At 53.3% G+C, this 20,617-nt stretch overlaps 1 protein-coding gene across 2 annotated transcripts in view; it reads right to left on the reverse strand.

Annotated features, from left to right (window-relative positions):
• Window positions 1–755: 755 nt before the first annotated feature.
• The window catches only part of LOC131091641 (NADPH--cytochrome P450 reductase), a 30,325-nt gene continuing 10,463 nt past the window's right edge, over window positions 756–20,617 (reverse strand). Inside the window, exons 3-17 of one of the 2 annotated variants that reach the window (XM_058037815.1) lie at window positions 16,850–17,039; window positions 10,916–10,964; window positions 9,980–10,108; window positions 9,426–9,575; window positions 8,465–8,589; window positions 7,534–7,623; window positions 6,974–7,072; window positions 6,194–6,310; window positions 5,417–5,535; window positions 4,254–4,435; window positions 3,439–3,588; window positions 2,344–2,671; window positions 1,366–1,511; window positions 1,107–1,192; window positions 756–900 (exon numbers count right to left, since the gene is read on the reverse strand). In XM_058037815.1, coding sequence (XP_057893798.1) covers window positions 756–900; window positions 1,107–1,192; window positions 1,366–1,511; window positions 2,344–2,671; window positions 3,439–3,588; window positions 4,254–4,435; window positions 5,417–5,535; window positions 6,194–6,310; window positions 6,974–7,072; window positions 7,534–7,623; window positions 8,465–8,589; window positions 9,426–9,575; window positions 9,980–10,108; window positions 10,916–10,964; window positions 16,850–17,025 — 2,091 coding nt within the window. In that variant the 5' untranslated portion in view covers window positions 17,026–17,039. Of the gene's footprint in view, window positions 901–1,106; window positions 1,193–1,365; window positions 1,512–2,343; window positions 2,672–3,438; window positions 3,589–4,253; window positions 4,436–5,416; window positions 5,536–6,193; window positions 6,311–6,973; window positions 7,073–7,533; window positions 7,624–8,464; window positions 8,590–9,425; window positions 9,576–9,979; window positions 10,109–10,915; window positions 10,965–13,415; window positions 13,758–16,849; window positions 17,040–20,617 lie in introns of those variants that run through there. The other variant, XM_058037816.1, reaches the window with a different exon arrangement.

A 20,617-nucleotide genomic window follows, 5' to 3' on the forward strand; every position in this document is an offset into this window, starting at 1 on the left:
GTTTTTTTTGTTTGTTTGGTTGGTTTTTTTCCACGCTAAAATCACAAAGATGTTCAAAATAAAAACCGTATTTAAAAAATGATCGTACATGATGTGAGGGAGGGGCTGGGCTCAGGGGAGCAGGCAGGGCTCCCAGGGGCTGAGAGCCCGCCTCCAATCCGGCGTTATTCCACAGGGGGAGGAGCTTCCCGCTGCTGCTGGAGCCAGGGCAGGCAGCAGGAATGGAGCAGGACACGCTGCTGGGGCCATGCCACAGCTCTGTGCCCACTGCCAGCCCCACATGCCCGGGGTGGCAGGAGGGAGGCAAAGCTGCGAGCCCAGCCCCACACAGCCCCTCCACCCCTCTGCTGTCCCTGCAGGCCAGGCTGGGCTCCAGCCCCGGGGATAAGGCAGCACCTCGTGTCCAGGAAAGGACTCCCTGGCTGTGTCTGTCCCTCGTGGCCGTGTCCCCGCTGTCCCTGGCCTCAAGGCCAACGCTGGTGCACCCTGAGGCGTCGGTGACACTGGTGACACCGCAGCTCCTGGGCAGCAGCCTGAGCTACCCCCCTGCCCCTCTCAACCCTTTCCACCCCCTGGGTGCCCAGCCTGCCCCGAGGGAATGCAGAGGCCCAGGAAGGGTTGGGAGTGACACCGGGGTAGCTGTGGGCAGGGGACAACACCGTCACCCACAGCAGCAGTGGGTGAGCAGGCACTTGCCAGCTCCCCTGGCCCACACCTGGGGACCTGTTCTCTCCCTGGCCCCGCCAGCCCTGCTCTTAGCTCCACACATCCAGGGAGTAGCGGCCCTTTGTCATCAGTTTCTTTACATAGTCCACGGCCTGGGGCTGGCTCATGTTGCCAAACTCGGAGACGATCTCGTAGAAGGTGTTCTGCACGTCCCGGGCCATGTTCCGCGCATCGCTGCAAACAGGGGGTGAGTGAGACACCAGAGCACAGCCACACAGCCACCTCCCACCCTGCAGGGTGTGCTCACCACAGCCCCCTGCCCTCCTGTGAACCTGGGCACCAGAACCCTCCCAGGGCTTGTAATGCACGCCTGGGGAAACGGAGTCACGCTCCTTTTCCTGAGAATTGCCCCCAAATTCCCATCGTGTGCCCAGACCTACCCGCACACGTAGATGTGAGCCATCCCCTCATTAACCAGCTTCCAGACATTCTCCTTGTTCTTCTTCAGTAAGTGCTGGACATAAACCTGGCAGGAAACAAGGTGGGAGTGAGGGGAGAGGAGCAGAGCCCCCACACCACAGACCTTGGAAGGGGAGGCTCAGGAAGGCAAGGCTGTGCTCACAGCTCTGGGAGACAGGAGGGTGCTGGGCGCTCCTGCCTGCCATGGAGTGATGGTGGGCAGCAGGAACAGCGTGGTACCTTCTCAGCCTGGTCCCTGGAGAAGGCCACGTTGAGCTGGGTGAGCACTCCCTCCTTCTGGAAGCGGGCCAGCTCCTCCCGGTACAGGTAGTCCTCGCGCTCGTGGCGGCAGCCATAGTAAAGCACCGTCTCACCCACCTCCTTGCCTGCAGGGTGGGTCACACAGCCTCATCAGCTGGGCCTTCCAGCCCCCTTCTGAACCTCCCCTTTTCCTGACAGCCCCAGCAGCCCCCAGCCCTGTGCTCTCCTCCACCCTGGGCTCACAGATGGTTTCTGGTTACAAGGGGAAGCTCAGGACTGATTCCACAGGCTTTAGAATCCAGTCTGAGTGACCTGACTGTGGTTACTTGGAGGTGTGGTGCTGGCATGTGGTATTCACATGCCCTCTGAACAGAGAGAAGCCGTGAGACAAGCAGAGAAGAAGGAAAACACAATTCTCATCTCGCTTGCTGTGCCTGTGTTGGGCTAAAGTAGAATGCAATATGGGGATTGTTTATCCAAAGTGAGGGTGGTTTGTTCCCTTGGCCTATCAGGGCAAATTGTGTGTGTGTTGGACTGTCATGGGACAGTCAGGAGAGAATGAGAGATGAGTGCAGTTCTGTGCAGTTGTGAGCAAGAGTGCACAGCAGATTCAATTTAGATGAAATTATATCGTTTAGTATAATAAAGTAATTAATTGGCCTTCTGATGATGGAGTCAGATGCATCATTCTCTCTCCCCTTTGTTGGAGTCACCTTTGATTTACAATAGTAGCAGAGCTCAGAGAAGTGCCCCAGCTCTGTCCACCCCCAAACATCCTCTGTGGCCAAGAGCAGGACAGACACCCTTGTGTGGACAAAACCACCCAGCCCTGTTCACCCCGCCCCAGCACTCCGATTTGGCTGGACCAACCCGCAACAGAACCAGCAAAGCTGCACCCTGGAGGCACCAAACTGCCCTCAGGGAGCCCTGCAGCAGCTCCAGCCCCTGGGCACTCACCCTGCTGCTTGAGCCAGGCCCTCTCTTGGATGAAGCCCATGAAGGGGGCGATGCCGGTGCCCGGCCCGATCATGATCACGGGCGTGCTGGGCTTGAAGGGCAGCCGGAACTGCGACTTGCGCACGTACATGGGCACCAGGGAGCTGCTCCCCTGCTGCACAGGCACCTGGGAGCTGCTCTCCTGCTGCACAGGCACCTGGGAGCTGCTCCCAGGCTGGCCAGGCACCTTGCTCCTGAGCCAGCTGGTGGCCACCCCTTTGTTCAGGCGGCCCGTCTTGGTCTCGTACTCCACCGTCACGGCACAGATGTGGATGGAGTTGGGATGGACCTGTGTAAGGGGATGGAATGTAAGAAAATAGTGTAGGAAGTAGGCTTACCCCTAAGGAGTTGCAGCTGGGCCAATTATCAAAGATTAGGAGCAGGCCTGACTTGAACAGGCCACAGCTGTAAGCAATGAGAAGAAGATGCTATGAAAGAGTGGGGTGGCTGGTTGGGAAGGGAGCTGGAGTCAGTTGGTTACTTTGTGAAGAGTCAGTGCTCTGAGGAGCTGCCTATGAGGAACACCAAGAAAGTATAGAACTTTTGTCATAAGGAGACAACAGCATGGAACCCCTGCAACACAGACCTGAAGGGAAGAGATGCTGGAACCAGGCAGAGAAGAAGCCCCAGCAACCCCACACTGTGCTAAGGAATGTGGGAGAAGTTTAACTTCATGTTAACATTGGGACAGTTACTCCTCCCTGCATGCTCCTCATGGGGCTTCTGTCTTGTCCTCAACTCATCACGGGACCACTGATCTTCTCTGGAGGTTGCCAAGAGAGACTTTTGACCAGCCCCTAAAATGCCACCTTGCCAGGCAAATAGGCAAAGAGGAGCAGAGCTCCAGGGAGTGTGGTGGTATCAGGGCACAGCTGGCTGCAGCATGGAACTCTGCACAAACCCTGTGAGAAGCTGGGATAACTAAATCAGAGATCACTAAACCTGCCCCTCTCAAATGGCACCAGGAGAAGCTCCCTGTGTCCAGCTCCCAGCTGAGGGGAGCTGCAGCTGGAGAGGTCCCTCGATGGGCCCACTCCCTGCAGGAAGCACACCCACCTTGGAGGAGGAGGCGATGGAGTAGTAGCGGGCCTGCAGGCGGGGCAGGAGCTCGCACAGGTGGTCGATGGGGGGGCGCAGGGAGGGCATGTCCTGCAGGATGGCCAGGATGTTCCTGCGGGCCTCCACCACCCAGCTGAGGTACAGCGCCTGCAGGCAAGGAGAGCACAGGCATCACAACCTCCCCACAGGGCTGGCAAACACCCCCCTTGAGGCTGAAGGGCCTTTGCATAATATCCACAGATGTTTAATTCAGCTGCACGGTGAGATGTTCAGGTGTGGAGGGAGAGAATGTAAGAGAATAGTGCAGAAGGTAGTCTCACCCCTGAGGAGTTGCAGTTGCACTAATCACCAAAGATTAGGAACAGGCCTGCCCTTAACAGGCCACAGCTGTGTCCAATAAGAAGACAAGTGCTACAAAAGAGTGGGTTAGCTGGGTGAGAAGGGAGCTGGAGTTTGTTGGTTGTACTGTGAAGGAGTCAATGCTGTGAGGAGCTGTCCATGAGAAATCACCAAGGTGTGGGAGCTTTGCAATAAGATGACAACACTCAGGTCTCCAGCACACACACCTGCAGAGCCCAGTTTTCTCTCCCAGGGGCCTGGGGGCTGACCCTGGTCTGGGGGCAATACAAAGATAAGGGCCCAGCAGGGAAATGCGAGGGAATGGCTCGGGAACATAGGGACAGACACAGGAACAGGGGAAGCAGCCAACGGGGTGTAACTTAGGAGATTCCCCCCAGGGCCTCCCCACCCCGTGGGCTCTCTGGGTGCCTTTTGGGGACCCCCAGGGCAGGTGGGCAGGGCAGTGCTCCCACCTTGCCCTCAGCAGCAGACGAGGCCATTTTGCGCAGGCGCTCCTGCTCGCCGCTGTCCGAGGCGTACTGGGCCAGCTCGTAGAGCACGTTGGTGCGGGGAGGGTTGGTGATGTCCAGGTAGTAGGTCAGGGCTGTCCTGTATGATGTGGGGCAGGGGAAGGGATGCTTCTTGTTTGATTCCTCTGGAGAAGTGGGGAGAGAAAGAAAAATTAAAGATCATCCACCTTGTGCTGTTGCGTTAAGAGGTTTTGTGCCGGCTGTGAGGGCTGGAGACAGAGCACAGTGGGTTTCAGGGAGGAAAGAGCAGCCTGTGGGTCAGAGCCCCAGCTCACACTGAATCACCTCCCTCCCCAGGCAGCTCCATCTCCCAGTAGCCCATTTTGTGCTTCATAGATGCTTCCTGACAGTTTTGAAGCAAAAAATACAAAAGACACACCCTGTGTTCCCCAAGGGGCTCCCTGCCCTGAGATCTGCACGCACAGTCCAGCAAACCCCCAGGCTAAGCAGGGGCTGCCCTCCACGGCTAATTTGGCCTCAGGCACTTACACCTCCATCAGATCTGGCCTCAAAAGTGTCCTCAGGCTCTGTCAGCTGTGCTCCAAGGCCAGCACCATTCTCTTCAGCCTTGAGAGCTCCATAAGGGACACAAATGACAGCACGGGACACTGCACAGGGGCCACAGGCTCCAGCAATGCCTGAAATTCACTTTGTCTCTAGAAACCAGGAGCTCTCTCAGGCTTCTGGGCCAGCACATCTGATGCCTCAGGCTGGTTCTGATGGGAATGCTCCCCAGGAGCAGCTCCTTGGATCAGCACAAGTCCTCCCTGCTGGCAGCTCAGTCCCCAAGCCTGTGCCTCCTGCCATGACTGAATAAGAACATCTCACACACTCAGGGCCCTGAGGAGCTCCAGGGCTGCTGAAGGATGCTCTGGTGGGCTGATGCTCCATAATTAGGAGTGTGTTGTTACATAATTTGTTGTTGAATGGGCTCACCAAGCACATTTCACAAGTGACCCACTTCAGCTGATCTCAGCAAGCAGGCTCTGAGCCCCTGCTAAAACAGCACAATGCTGAGAGGGGCTGTGGGACATCTGGAGGTGCCTCACAGGATATGAGGGTGAAGGACAGAGGCCACAGCTGGAGAACTGGAGATCCCTACTCACCATCCAAGTTGTTCAGGGACATGACAGTGTCCAGGTCCGTGCCCAGGATCTCACCAATCTGGTTCACCAGGGAGGAGTCGTTGGCTGGGTACACAGCCACGTGGTCCCCAGACTCATACCTGGCACAGAGCAGGAGGAAGGAGAGCACATGGAACACCTGCACCCCTTCTTGAGCACCCCCAGCAGCTCAGCCAGAACACAAGGGGGCTGAGGCAAGGGGCAGCAGGACAACCCTGAGGTCTGATGCACAGGACCTGCAGCACCAGCATCCACAGAGCCAGCAGTTGCATTGTGGGATAATGGTTTCCCAGGGTTTTTATTAACAGCAGTTTTGCCAGAATTCCAGCAAGGACAGGTCAGTTTCCCAACAGAACAGAGCAGAGCTCCTCAAAACCTCTGCAGTTGTTATGTTAAGCCACCTGGATTCATGACTTCCTAACAATTTAAGGGATTTAGGCCAGTGAGAGGGTTTTAAGAACAGGGCTTTATTCCCCCTGTGCTCATACATCTAAACCAGGCACATACAGGCAAGAGCAATCCTCAGCTCAGCTGCCCTCTCATTTATTGACTTCTAGAGAATTCCTGCAACTGGGACTGCTCAGGTAGGACAGGGATGTGAGATGGGATGGACCCAAAGCAGTGCAAGAGCTGGTACAGAAGCCCAAAAGGACAGTGTTAAGGAGCAAGGTCTCCTTCTAAGTGCTGGATGAGGCTGGTGCCACATCCTTGCTCTTTGCTCCTGACAAGAGAGAGGAGCAGTCTCCCCCAGGGCAGTACCTGATTTTGGAATTGGAGATATCCAGCTCCAGGTGCATCAAGTGTCGCTCTCCACCCTCGTTCAGCTTGCGGTTCTCTGTGACCTGAGCCAGGAAGGGGTTCTTGGCATCAAAGGGGCTGCAAGGAAACACAAAGGTGCTCTGGGATTCCCTCCTGCAGGCTCATGGAGCTCCTTCTATCCAGGCATGCTCCTCTGACTCCAGAGCAGGCTGCCATGATTTGATCCTGTTCCAGAGCACACTGCACCCCAGCAGGAACCAAATTATGATCTGCTGCTCCCCACACTGGCACAGAAACAGATCATGGCCCTGCTGCTCCCCACACTGGCACAGAAACAGATCATGGCCCTGCTGCTCCCCACACTGGCACAGAAAACAGATCCTTTTCCTTCTCAGCACAGCCCAGCAGTCAACAGCTTCTGTCCCATTAAGGACACATGACAGAACTGGATTGGAGGCACTGTCACATCTCAAAGGAATATTTCAGGCTGGAATGAATGTTTCAAGCTTATCTCCCCACAGCAATACTGCCAGCAGCCATCATGCATTGGCCACTGCAGGCAAGGAAAGGCTCAGGACAGATGCTGTGGATGTACCAGCCAAGCAACACATGTGACCACAGCAATTTCATCACCATGAATGATGCATTAACTGGGAAATCTCAGAGTCCCAGTGGAGCTCTGAGCCCATTTCTCTTGGGCAGAGATCTGCTGTGCTGCAGGGGCTGTCAGAAACATCAGGGAGCCACCAGCCAAGCCCTGCCCAGGGGTTTGGCACTCACGGCTTCTGGTTCTCGTAGCTCTTGAGCCTGCCCATCTCCCCCGTGTAGACTTTGTTCATGTTCACATCTGTGTGCACCACCAGCTCGTACTGACGGATGCTGGGGGAGAAAAAAGGAGAGAAAAGAGAAAAAAGTCAAATTGGAACCCACAAGGTACAGCTGGAAGCATCATCTCCTTTGCTGGATTTGCTGCAGCTCAAAAACAAATGCAAATTCCATCCCTTTGCCCCTCCTGAGACATGAGAAAACAGGCAGACTCTGCAGAAAGCCCAAAGCAAGGGGAACCCTCAGCCTCCCTGAAGCCTCACAACCAGCACAGCCAGCCCCAAAGGAACCAGAGCCATCATCTCCCCACTCAGAAGAGGAACCCAGAGCTGGGCACAGACTCACACCAGCACAGGCTCGGGCCAAACAGCCCCACTCACTGCTACACTTCACTCATGCCCTTGAGTCTGGAAGGGGAGGCAGCACAGAGGAAATGCAACAGCAGCCCAGGGCTGATGGTCACATCACAAGGTGACCAGTCTGTGACACCCAGGAGGAGCTGCTCCCAAACCCACCTGGACTCTTCTCCTGTAGCCTCCACCCCGAAGTGCTCACACACTGCTGGCCAGAACTGCTCTCTCCAGGTGATGAAGTCTTCTTCCAGGCTAGGCAGGGCAGAAGAGAGAGTCAGTAATCCAGCCCCGTTCCCAGAGAAGCCACCTGAGATCCCTGTGCCCTCCTCCCATCACTGTGGGAAAAGGCATTTCCTTAGACCCAGGCACCCCTGGTACCTCCACATGCCCATGGATCACCAGGAAAGCACCTGCAGGGCACTGAGTGGGAGCTGCTGCTACACCAGACACCCCTCTCTTCCCCAGCCCTGCCAAGGAAGGCTTTGTTATTTAGGCTCAGTCTTTAAAAAGCTCAGCTCCTCATTGTCCATCCCTGGCATGAGGGGACCTTCCTAAAAGGTCATTATTCCTCTGTGGCATTGCTTATTTTTCCAGGCTCAGAGAGCCTTCCACACATGGCATATCCCTCCCACAAGGCCCCGCAGAGCTTAGAGGTAGAGCCACAGGTTGATGTAATGTCCCAAGGTGCTCAGGTGAACACAGAAAGGTAAAAAAAATAAAAAGAAAATATCATTGTCTGAGCTGGAAAATTGCTGCCTCCCACCATAAAACAGCTCCCAATGAGATTAACCTGCTTCCTTCACTGGGATGGGTGAGTTTATCCACAAAGGCAGAGGAGGCAGCAAAGCCTGCTGCAGCTGTGCCATGGGCATTTAGAGCTGAGGTGGGATTTCCCAGACACAGGATCCCTCAGGACACTCCCTGTGCACAGGGAGCTGATTGTGGGAGACACAGCAGACACAAACACATCAACCCCAACCACAAACCCTGTGGAGCTTATTTCTGGCTTGGTAGTGGAACCCATTCCCTGCCAAGGTCCCTTCCAAGGTGCTTTCAGCCAGCTCTGCCCAGCCCCTCAGCCCAAGGCACTCACTTGCCATCATCATCTCCCAGCCCCAGCTCAAAGATGCGCTGCGCTCCAAGCTCCTCCAGCCTCTTGTCCACGTACTTCCCCATGGCATTGAAGTGCTCATAAGTTTTGTTCCCCAGCCCAAAGACCTGGAAGGGAACACACATGAGCATGCAGAAGCAAGAGGTGGACTTTCCCCATCCATTTGACATCCTCTGGCCAGGTATCACCCCACAGAGGATGCAGAACAAAGGCAGTGAGACCTCTCCCAGCTCCCCCATCAGCTCTCCAGTAAGAATCCACCAGTGTGTGGTCAGGAGGCACCAGCACCTCCCCTGAGCCTGGATGCTCTTCCAGGAACTCCTGCATATCTCCTTGTGGGACCAGTAAGAACCTGGACTGCCTGGAGAGCCATTGCTGGCCTTTACCTCCCACAAACCATACAGTAAATAAATCCTTGCTCACTGCTTCACACAGAGTAGCTTCACATCTCCACCAGTGCATTTCACTCTCATTTGCAATATTATGCTGCCTAAGGAATTTGGCCAGGGTTTAGGTGGGCTGGCTGTTTCTCAGCCAGTTATTCAGCTCTGCACATGAGGAGAGCCACACACTCCTCCAAGTGATTTAATTTGTGGGAGAAGATCTGGCCCCAGGCTGCCCAATTAGCTTCTGAAGAGCAGCAGCAGCCTGCAGCTCATTTACAAACCTGTATTCAGTGCCTGCAGGGCTGTCTGGGGCTGTTTATACCAGGAAACCCTCATGACTTAGAGAGTGGAGAGCAAACTCTGATATTTGCATTTAAAGCCTCCAGAAGTACATTTGCAGGATTCCACAAAGCCTGGGCAGGAAGACAGCAGGGATCTCATCCCAGACAAGGTGTACAAGGCACAGACATCATGTTGTGCCTTTCCCCAAACCACTCTGGAGGGCTTTTGGCCTTCCTGCCCAAATACAACATAAAAACTGGAATGGAGCCACTTACTGCAAACCGGAGACCCGAGAGGTCGGCATCAGCCTCCTGCAGCCAGTCATAGAAATCCTGGGCATTGTCTGTGGGGTCCCCCTCTCCATAGGTGGCCATGCAGAACACTGCCAAGGACTTGTCAATCTCAGAGAGGCGACTCAGGTCCGACTGCAAGCAGAGGAAAGAAGGAATCTTCAAGGATCCCACACTGTGGCTGTTGGGCAACTCCTATTCCCACAGCGTAGGTGTGCAAACAGCACCACGTGTTTGCAGAAGGGGTTGGGAAAGGCCAGACCTACCCAAAATAGTTGGGAAAATAAAGGAAACCACCCTCACTGGACTGCAAGTCAATATTTCTGCTCCACCAGAAAGAAAAGCAATGGGATTTGCCACGCAAGGCTTTAAAGGATCAGGAGAATGCAGAATGGCAAGGATTGAGCCTGTACCTGCATCACTCAGGCTGATCTTTTTTACCCTAAATGACACAACTGCCCCTTGGCCAGAGTCATTGGATTTTTCTAGGGAGCACTGAAAGGTTGTGACTATGCCAAGGCTGTTCAGGGCTCAATTACCAGGTCATACTCCTCTGGGTCTGCTGCCATGCCCCGGAGGCCATAGCGATGGGCATCTTTGGCCAGGCGATTGGCAAACTCCTCTGCTGTGCCCGTCTGGGAGCCATAGAAAACCACAATATTCCGGCCCTGGAGAGAGAGAAAAATCCCTTTTAAGTGATGATTAGTTATTTGGCAAATGCATGGGTGAAGCACAAGGAAATGCCTGAGATCAGGAATCCTGGACTGCAACCTAAAGGCAACCAGGACTGTGTGCTTGTGCAGGACTCCAAGAGCTTGGCAGAAAACTCAAGGCTGAGCTGTTAAATGAGAACATGACTCTTGCCACTCTCAGAGGGGAGATTCAGGTCAGACTAAAACCCAAAGCAAAGGATAAACTTTCCAGATTTATTTATTCTCAACTTGGAGGCTGCAGCGTGACTCCTGGAAACAGGGAACACCCTGGATGAGAATGCAGAACTTGCCAAAGGCTCTGGGCAAGTGCCTGAGCACCAGAGCTCCTGCTCTGCTGCAAGCCAGCTACTTTGAAGTAGAATGGAAAATGCATCCAGCCCTTGCTTCCTCTTGTGTCCAAAGTCAAAAGCTGACAGTTCTGTGTACAATTCCCACTGCACAGCCAAGCCAGTTTGGGAACCAACCACACAGATAAACAACTGCCAGCCAATGACTTCAAAGTCTCTGCCATTTCCCTTCTGACTTTGATCTCATATTACATTAATTTTTTCCACCACTGAAATTTCACTTGAATTTCTTCTCTAAGAACAACTCTCAGGCACAGACTGAAAGAGCTATTCCTGGCTGCTCACACAGCCTTTTTCTGGATGCTCTCTGCAGCAGCCATGTGTCTGAATCCAAACCAGCTCCTCCTGCTGACAGTTTCCAGAGGAAAATGGGATGGACATGAGCTCCCCCACCCTCCCAGAACAAGCAGCTTACCGTCTTCTTCATCTTCTCAATGAAGCTGCTGTCTCTCACTGGAGCTGCTCTGAAAGACAGGAGGAACATCTTTTCAGATGAGCACATTCATATTTGAGGTTAGGAGTAAGCAAGTGGGAGAAAAGTGGCCTCCAGAACCTCAGGAAAGCTGCCCAAAAGAGTGAGAATCTCTACTGGCCACAGTGCTCAGTCACAGGGCTTCTGCACACAACCATGGAGCAGGGACTTGGAGCACAGGGGAGAAGCTGAGCTCCTGCCTGACCCCCATCAGTGAATCCTCCCATGGGAAAAGCCCAGGCACACAGCCCTGCTCACCAGGAAACCTTTATCAACTGCTCTGAGGGGTTTCACAGCTCAGCTAAAGGATCTCACAGGAACAGGTCTCCAGATAAGTCTCAGGGGCCAAGCCATGGTTTGAAAGAAGGGGATGGAAAACTCCTTCCTTCCCACACCACCGTGGGCAGGCAGGATCAGTCCTGAGCCATGCTCCCCAGGCCACATCCCCCAAACCTGAAGTCAAACAGGGCTAAAAATCAGCTGTTTGAACCTCCAAATGCCAGCCATGAGCCCCAGGGCTGCAGAGCCCTGTGGAGCAGGCACACACAGCTGCTCAGAGCCACAGAGCTCCCAGCAAGGCCAGCACTGCCAGCCATGGTCCTGTGGAGCTCATTCTGTGCTGGCTTCCCATTCCCAGCATGGATTTCCTGCACAGAACATTTGCATTATTGTATAGATGTGCTTTTCCCTAGCTTGGAAGTGGGACAAACCCCACTGGAGGTTTGGATTCACACTGCTGTGGCTGCGAGGGAGGGAGCCAGCAGAGCTTTGCTATCCTTAGCACATCTTTGGATTTTCAGTGTCATGGAGTGAAACCAGCCCAGCCCTGGGGACTCTGGGAGCCTCACAAGCAGAGGTGACCATAACTGCAGTCAGATTAGGTGCTGGGAGCTTTGCAGAGCAGGCCAGGACAGAAGCTCCCCTGCTGTCCTCCCCCAGCTCTGGTAGCAGGGAAGAGGAACGTGGGACCCGTTCCTGCCCCACAATGGAAGAATGCAAGGCCGGGTCTCCTGTGGGAAGAGAGAAACCTCCAGGCAAAAAACAAATGGTTTTGGCTCCAGCCCATGTGAGAATGTGAAGAGCTTGCTAACAGTTTCCTCAACTCTGTAGCCCAGAGGGAGGGATCCCGAGGATGTGCTGAGGCATTTGTGGAGAGCACACACATGCAGAGCAGCAGGGTGGGGGACACTCATCAAACATCCCTTCCAGCACCCCTTGCTACCCAAAGGGATCAAGGAGCTCCATAACTGGGCCTGACAGCCCTGAGCACCAACACTCCATACAAAAGACAGAGCACACACAAAGGACAAGCAGAGCTGACCCCAAAAAGCTCCCCAAGGCAGCCATGCTCCCAGGAGAGCTGCTTCACACCCTGCTTGGCTCTCTCAGCAGTTAACAGCCTCCCCACGCTGTCATTTGTCCCCTGTTGGGAACTGGGATATCAAAAATATCTTAAGGGAGCAGCCTCAGCCCTGCCCACGCTGCAGCCAGGGCAGGGGCTCAGGAAAGCTCTCAAAACACATCTCTCACTTAGTTTTTATCTCCTTGGTGAACTTTTTAATTCCTGCCCTCTGCAAACGAGATCCAATTAAAACAACTGTTGGTTTAACTACTAAATAAAATGCTTTTAAAGGAGGAGAAAAAGAAAAGTTTTTTGATCCTTTCAACAAGCTCCCTTTGGAAGAGAAAAGGGAGCAGCACATGGAGCTCGTCTGTTTTCAAAGGAGGCAATCCTGCACTGAAGTGAGTGCTGGAGAACAGGCTGTGGCTCAGATACAGAAGAAATAATGAGCCTGGCTTTGGAAAAAAAGGCTACACAGCTCCCTGAAACTGCTTCATCAGGGTGGCCTGAAAATCTGAGCAACGAAAACACACAGGCACCAAAGGCAGAAACTACACACATTTCCACTGCTCTGCCAGGGAAACTTGGAAGAGAAAGTTTGTCCTCAGCAAGGACTGCTCTTACAGCTTAAGACAGCTCAAGGTAGCAGCTACAAGCACTGGAAGAAGCACTGGGTGAGGGAAGGGGATTAACCCCATTGTCAGAGTGAGCCTGTAGCTCGTACAGCTCCCCCTGCACTTGGTGAGAACCCACAGCACAAACGACTCCCAGGGCTCTCTGTCACTTAGGACAGGGGAGGAAGCTTCCAACAGCTCAGCAAGAATACCAAAGCCTGTCTCAGCTGAACAACTCTCTTCAGAAAGCTCCAGTGGCTTTCCTGCTGAAAGCACAGATACATCCAGAAGTGAGGACACAACCTGGATGCTGCACAGAAACCGAGCACCGACAGCTCAGTCAGTGCATCCAGAAGTGAGGAACAGCCTGCTTCCAAGCAGAGCCTCTCCCTTTCCTTCTCCTCCTGCTGCAGAGGGAGGAGGCACCCACTCCACCCAGCTCTGGAGCTGGAAGGACCCCAGCAGCCCATCAGGCAGAGTAACTCACCTGGCCACGGCCGGCTCTTCCCGCGGGGCCGAGTACACACAGCCCATGGCAGGGCAGGGAGGAGGCAGACAAAGAGTCCAGGGCAGCTGTGTCTGCAAAGGGAGCTGTGGGGGGACGGATCTAACTTAGCTCTGGAGCCACAGGCACACAGGCCTTTCCATTCTGCTCCTCCCGGGCGTTAAAGCCGAGCATCAGCCTTTTGTTGAGGAGAAGAGAGCCGGCACAAAAGGTCCCGGCACGGGTCATAGCAGGAGTGGTGCCGTCCACTCCAATCCTCCTGGTGGGGCTTTGGAAGTTACTGAGAGGATCTGCTCAGTCCTGAGAAACTGCAACATCTGGCAGCAGTGGCAGAAAGGAATTAGGAGTGGAGAATGAAAGCTCCCAGGATGCTCCGCAGCACACGTCCCTCTCCCACCCGCGCGGAGCAGGGGACGGGACACAAAACCCTCCCCCAGCCTCGTTCCCTTGGAAACTGTTTATATCACAGCTGCTTTTATATATTCTTTTATTAAAAAAAAAAAAAAAAGAGGGGAAAAAAAAGCTTGATGCTGTAGCTGAATGAAACGATTCCAGACACTGCGTGAGCAATGCTTTGGGTAACTATGGCAGTGCCATTACGGAGGCAGCTCAAAGGAGTTTGTTTTCCTCAGGATCCTATTAAATTAAATTAGAGATGGTCTCTCTCACACACACAGGCAGCAGAGAGCTAATCAGGCTGAGGACTTGGAGCAATTCCTGCCACAGGAAGCCCTACAAGTACCAGGGAATGGATTTGTGCATAGCTGCAGAATAGAGATAAGCCAGCTTCTGTCCCAAACAATGTTAAAGGGGGGGGAGAAGGGAGAGGGTGACACTCAGCATACCAATGGCTGCCCCACCAGCATCTCCCCTGGATGACTGTCTGCAGAGTGGGGACAGGAGAAGGGAAAGGAATCTCTGATTGAGAAACTTGCAGAGGAGGAGCAGCCAAAGAGCAAAAATAAATTCCTGCATTCCCCAGCAATGGCCCTGCGAGGAAGCAGCGCGGTGGCCGTGGCTGCTGGGATCCAGAGCTGCTCTCCCTAACGACATCTGCAGAGCAGGCTGCAGGGAGGGCTGCTCTGCTGGTTCTAATTAAGTCTGAAAATGGTCAAAACACCAGCAATGCTCACTCAGTGGGATCCCAGCCTGGCCCACACACTCGTGTTACACGTCACAGGTACAGGACACCTCGTCTGCGTGTGCTGGGTTCTGTCCCTTCTGTGGCACTTCAGGTAGGAAAACAGCTCCACTTCAGGGTGAAGATCAGCAGCCTGATCCCTCTCTGAGCTGTGGCTGAACTGGAGATGCATTGCTGGGAAAGGATCATGATTCCCAGGCCACACAGAGAGAACCCAGAACAGGGCATCTCAACCTCACATCTGCTGTTCCACAATTAAGGGCACTAACAAAAGTGGCGTTTTCTTTGCAGACCCTGCTGAGCTGACGTGGTTTCATGAAGGTGTGCTGCTCCCAAAAACCCCAGAAGGACACTGAGGTGCTGGATGCTGTGTTTAGGTCAGCATTGCACTCTTCAGCACTGCAAACACATTGCTAAAGCAGCAGCCACTGAGATGTGTCTGAATTGTTATTCAGCACCTTCTGAGGCTGAAATTGGGGGGCCAAAGTGAAAACAACAGAAACCATCATCCAATGCCATCAGATAAAGCAGTTCAGGCACTTTGGCAGAGCTGCAGAGAACGAGCTGAAGAAATGCAACCCCTCCAAAGGTCAAGGCTCTCCACTGCAGCCAGAGACAGCCCCACTGAGGCCTCTCTGCCTTCATGGCTCTGGGACAGCTCCCCTGCCCCCCATATCCAGCCAGCCACAGGCAGAGGCAGGCAGTGGGACCCTGATTTGCTTGTTCATCAGAAAGGAAACTCCACCCCAGACTGAAGGATTACAGCAGGGAAGGAAACCCAAGGCTGACCAAGCTTGTTTTCTCACTCATTTTCCTCCCGGTTCCAGGCATCCCATAAAATCCCACTGCAAAAGCTGCAGGAAATCACTGTCTCTGTCCTGAAGGATGGATGTGCCACCAGCCACAACCCTGGCTTTTAGGGTCACACTGCCCTGGGACCAGCTTGATATAATGACCACAGCAGGGCTGCAGCAGGGTACAGGGAAAAAACCACCCCACAGCCTCCTGTCACTCTGCACCTGCCTGGCTGACACTTTTCCAAAGTGCAGCTGTGTCAGACAACTTGCTGAACAACCTCACCTCTGGTTATCAGCAACATGAGGTGCTGCTGTTCCACATCTCCCACAAGGAGCAGCTGCTCCCTCACTGCTCACAGAGACAGAGAAAGCAGCACAGACCCCAGAGAGGAAACAAAGTGCCTGTGAGGCAGCTCAGAGCCAGCACCTGCAGCCAGGCTGGGATGGACCCACGTGCTGAGGCCCTGCAGCAGAACAAGGTGGTAACACACAAGCAGCAGTCAAAGCTTCCCTGCAAGGTCACCACACCCTCTGGAAGAGCTGCACATGATGGGCTGCAGGTGGAATCAGTCACAGCCCAGGCTGTGCCACAGCAGGATCCAATTTCAGAGGGACAGTGCCCTTTCCCCAGCCAGCACAGCCATTCTTACAATCTCCAGAGGCGACCACGTGCACTGACACACACAGCCCTGGCTGGCAGGCACGGCAGGGAAAGCATCCCAGCAATCCAACAGGACACATTCCCAAGGTAAGGCTGGGCTGGCACAGGCAGCTGGGCTGCTGCCAGCCATGTGTGCACCCATCTGCACAAGGCAGCACAGCCAGGGACACTGCTGCCCTTTAAAACCCTCCCAGCCAGAAAAAAATGTACTTCCCAACCTCCAGAAACAAAGCATGAGCTAAAAAAATCCAGCAGAAAACCGATGTTAAGTTTGGAATGTGACTGAGACAAGGAATGAAATGCACCCAGATCTCCACCTGTGTGGCTCATTCCTGGCCCCAAGCCCTTTGCAGGAGGCAGGGTAGAACAAAGCTCTCCCTCTCCAAATCCAGTCTTCCACTCCAGTGGTAACCTGGTATCAAAAGCCAATCATGATTTACAGCAGCTGCCAAGCAGCACATCCCAGGAACTATTTCTTTCCTTCACAGCCAAGGGCAGATAAACAGGAAATCTGTTTAAGAGCAAGCAACCTTTTTCAAGATTAACCTAAATGTGACTTTTATCAGAAAACACCAAGAATCAAATCCTTAAGAGTTCTAAAGTACAGCCAGATGCTTTCCTGCCTTGCTTGGGAAAGGCCAATTCCCAATCTGGGCCACACGGTGGGGTAAGGCAGAACTGCAGCCTGGCCTTTCTGCACTGTGAGCAGAACCCACAGCAGCTGAGGGCACAGAAACGCCCCCTGACCACCTCCCACAACCCACCGCAAGAGAGAGAAGCTCCACTAAAGCCACACAGGCTGAGAGCTGTTACTTACACTGTCTGCATCTTGGGGAGCTCAGGCACCTCCTCCTTTTTCTTGCGGAAGAAGAACCAGTAGGTGAGAAGCCCCGTGATGAGGGAGATGAGGAACACGTCTGTCATGCTGAAGAGAGAGTCCTGCTGGGCAGGGCTGTCAGCAGCAATGCTTGGGTCCATGCTGGGCTCCCCCATGGCACTCAGAGGCACTGTGAGCAAGGAAAAACAGTGAGCACCAGCGGCCACGTGGGACAGTATTAAAGCACACACAGAAAATGAGTTTTGCTTTACACTTTGTCTTAGGAGCACAAGGCTGCCTAGCAATTCTTTGGATAGAGGCCTTGCAGCACAGCTCTGCAAGGTTCTTCTGTGTCCCACCAAGCTTTTCCCTTGCTGTTGTATCCATGCTGATCCACCCCACTCCAGCCAAGGAGCCAAACCAGGCTCCTACCCCAGCAATACCCTGCAGGGACCCATGGCCAGCCTTTACTAAAGCCCTTACTCACCACACAGCCCTGGGGTGTTACTGAGGGATGACCCCACTCCTCAGGCACCCCACACATCTGGGGCTTCCTCCCTCCTTCCCACAAGGCCACAGGATGCCCTGGCCCCATTGCTGTGCTGATAAACCACAGAGCAGGACTGTGGCACCAACCCCCTGAGCACCCCCACAACAGGTTGTTACAACACAAATCATGAATATTTCTGATTTACTCCACTGCAGACTGGATTTACTGTCCATCTCTCCTGGGCCTTTGGCCTCCCAGTACCCTCCATGATCTCCCCCAGTTTAATTTCCATCTCCTTGAGTTGCTCCTTTACACTTACCAAGGCAGAGTTTAAGCAATTTGGGACCTGCCCACAGCCATTCCCAGAGTTTGTGGTAGCACAAGGATCAACATCCAGCCCTCAAATACCCAGGCAGCCCCATGGCCCTTGTCCTTCCCCTGGGGAGCCACCCATCCCTGTGCTGTGCCAAAGCTCTGAACCCCTCTGACCCTAAGCCAATGGCAAGATTATCTTCCCTACATGCAAGGACACACTCTGTCCAAATAAACAGATAATTAACTCTAAACTTGATTTGGAAGGGCAAAGTGACTCTCTCTTTGTACTTGGGCATGCTGCCAACGCAGGGGACCATGGACATTTGAACTTGCACGTAGAAAAGTGACTCAGAGCCGTGCTGGTGTCACAGAGGATACATGCCATGGCTGAGAAACAAAAGTGACTGAAGCTGAAGGTTATGCTAAGACATTCAGGAGCTGGGAAGAGAAGGGAAGGTGATGCTTAGGGAGCACTAACAGGGAGATCAGGTACAACCTTCAGCAAAGATCAACCCCTTATTTTTACCCCCCACGAGGGAAGTCCAGCTCCAGACAACACACAGCCCTGTGCCACAGGGCACCAGCCATAAAAAGCACCCTGTGAGCACAGGGAGAAGTCCACAGCCACCTGGCAGTGACCCTGGGTGGGTACTCTGGCAAGCCAAAGAGTGCTGAGCCCCACAAGAAGTTTCATTTGGTGGAGAACTTGGCAAGTAACTGCATTACAAAGAGCACTAAACCACCTCAAAGCTGCCTGTTAGATTCCCACTGAAGACACCGAGGCAGGGTGCTGGAAGAAAAATAAAAGTGATGTGACTGCAGACAAGCAAATTGCACATTCCTCTCCATCAGGCAGGTCACCCTGTCCTCCCTCTCCCTCCCTGCAAACAGGCTTTCCATGGCTGGAGCTTGGAGCCAAGCAAGAGCTGGATGTTACCTCAGTACAACTGTAGACTAAACTGATAGTTAAAGCCTCCACAAGTGGGGTTTAGGTGCCAAAAAGGCACAGCTCCCAGGAGGATCCCTCTCCTCCTCCTTATCTGGTTCCAGTAAACCACCAAGGAGCTGGTCTGGCAATCAGCACCAGGGGAATCTGCTGGTGGGGGGAAAATGTTGCTGGTTTATTGCTTTTATTCCTGATGAAAGCTCTGAAATTTTAATTACAAGCTCTCCTCTTCCCCTCTGGCACCCAAGCTGTAGAAATTACAGCAAATCTCAGCCAAAACCTGACAGTTAACCTTTCATTTCAGAGTTTTGGGGTTTTGGTTCTTCTCATTAAATCTCAGGGCAAAGAAGCCCTGAGTGGTCCACGGTTCCCAGGGAGCCTCAATTGCTGCCTGTGCACAGCACAGCCCAACTCTGCAAAGGGAAGGAGGAACCAGTGCCCAGACACAGGCAGGAGTAAACATCTCCAACTCTGCAAGGTGGCTTGGTTTGTTCAGCAGCAGTTTCATTGCCCAAATTACACAAGGCTGGACAATTCCCCTCATACAGGGAATGGCCATGTCAGTAAAATAACCCTCAGAACAGCCTGTCTTCCACTCACTTTCCCTGAAAACCCCAAGGCACACACACAAGGCAGTGACAAACCTTTGCTCAGAGGAAGCCATGAGTAAACACAAGGCTGATGGAGCTGGTTTGGGGCAGGAGCTGCAGCTCCTTTCCCTTCTGAGCCCTGGCAAAGGCTCCTTGCTCAGGACACAGCAGCCTCCCTTGTCCCCAAGTGCAGCTGCAGAGAGCTCCAAACCAGCCATGCTTGTGGTGAGCAGCACCTGGCCCACAGCAATTCCCAGCTCAGACATGGATATTCATGGATGTTCTTTGCCCACACATGGCATGGAAGGAGCCTGTGCTCTGCTCAGCCAGGTGAGGGCTTTGTCCGCAGCCAAAATTCACCACTGTGCTCAAAGCAGCAGAGCCCCAGCCCCCAGAGCACAGGGGCTTGGCTTTCCCAAAGGTTTTGGGTTTCTTCTCTCTGCTCTCCCAGGCAGTGCTGCCCTGCAGAGAGGCATCCTCAGGGAGCAGCATCCTCAGGAATGCTGCCCTGTGGGGATGTGGGGGTGGGAGCTGTGCTATCTGCTTGCCTTGACCACACTGCAGCTCTCCAGGGCTTCAAAGGGAGCCCTGCAGCTGCAGCCAGGCCACCCACTCGCTGCCCACAGCCAGGGAAGGGAATACTCCTGGAGGTTCATGGCTCTGGTGCATGCAGCAGAACCTGCTTTGCTCTCCCCTCTTCATTCACAATCTCCACTGCACAAAGTTTCCACACTGGGCTCTAGCCTGGCAGGAAACCTGGTTATGGTCTGGTGACAAGAGCTGCTTTAATTTTGATTAATTTTAATTTTGGGCTCCCTCTGGTCCTGGACATTTGGTTATTCAAGGTTTATATCCCAGTTACAGATTCTTGTTTTTCCTTGCCCTTCACCACCCTTACCCTCAGGAAAAGGTTTGCTCAGACATAGCAAGAGAAAAGCAAAGAATGTGAAATTAGGCCTCATTTCTCTTTTTTAAAGAGTTGTCTTAACTCAGGAACTATTGAACTCACTTCACCCAGCGCAGGAAGATTATTGCTCAGCTTATCTCAGTCTCACCTAGCTGGCTGTAACAGTTATTTTCCAGAAGTTCACAGCAAATTTGTCGTTTTCAAATGACATTTTCATGTCATTTTCAAATACATGTCCTTTACTAACTTACAGTGAAAAGAAACCTGACTCTTACTTGAAATTCAGCTATCCTGGGAATCCTGCAGTCTCTGGAAGGGCCTTGGTAGAATCAAACCAGGTTTTAAAAAGGAAATTTATGATGCAGAAGTAAAACTTTCCCTGACAACAGTTTCAAGGGTGATCATTTTATTATATCTTCAATCAAGGTAAGACAAGATGTCCATATCCCTGGGATTTTTTTCTAATGGTGGCTCCAGCTCCTGGATCCCTGCTTGTGCACACAGCAAAGCCATCAGGCTC

The sequence above is a fragment of the Melospiza georgiana genome, chromosome 19, assembly GCF_028018845.1.
Source record: "Melospiza georgiana isolate bMelGeo1 chromosome 19, bMelGeo1.pri, whole genome shotgun sequence".
Lineage (NCBI taxonomy): Eukaryota > Metazoa > Chordata > Aves > Passeriformes > Passerellidae > Melospiza > Melospiza georgiana.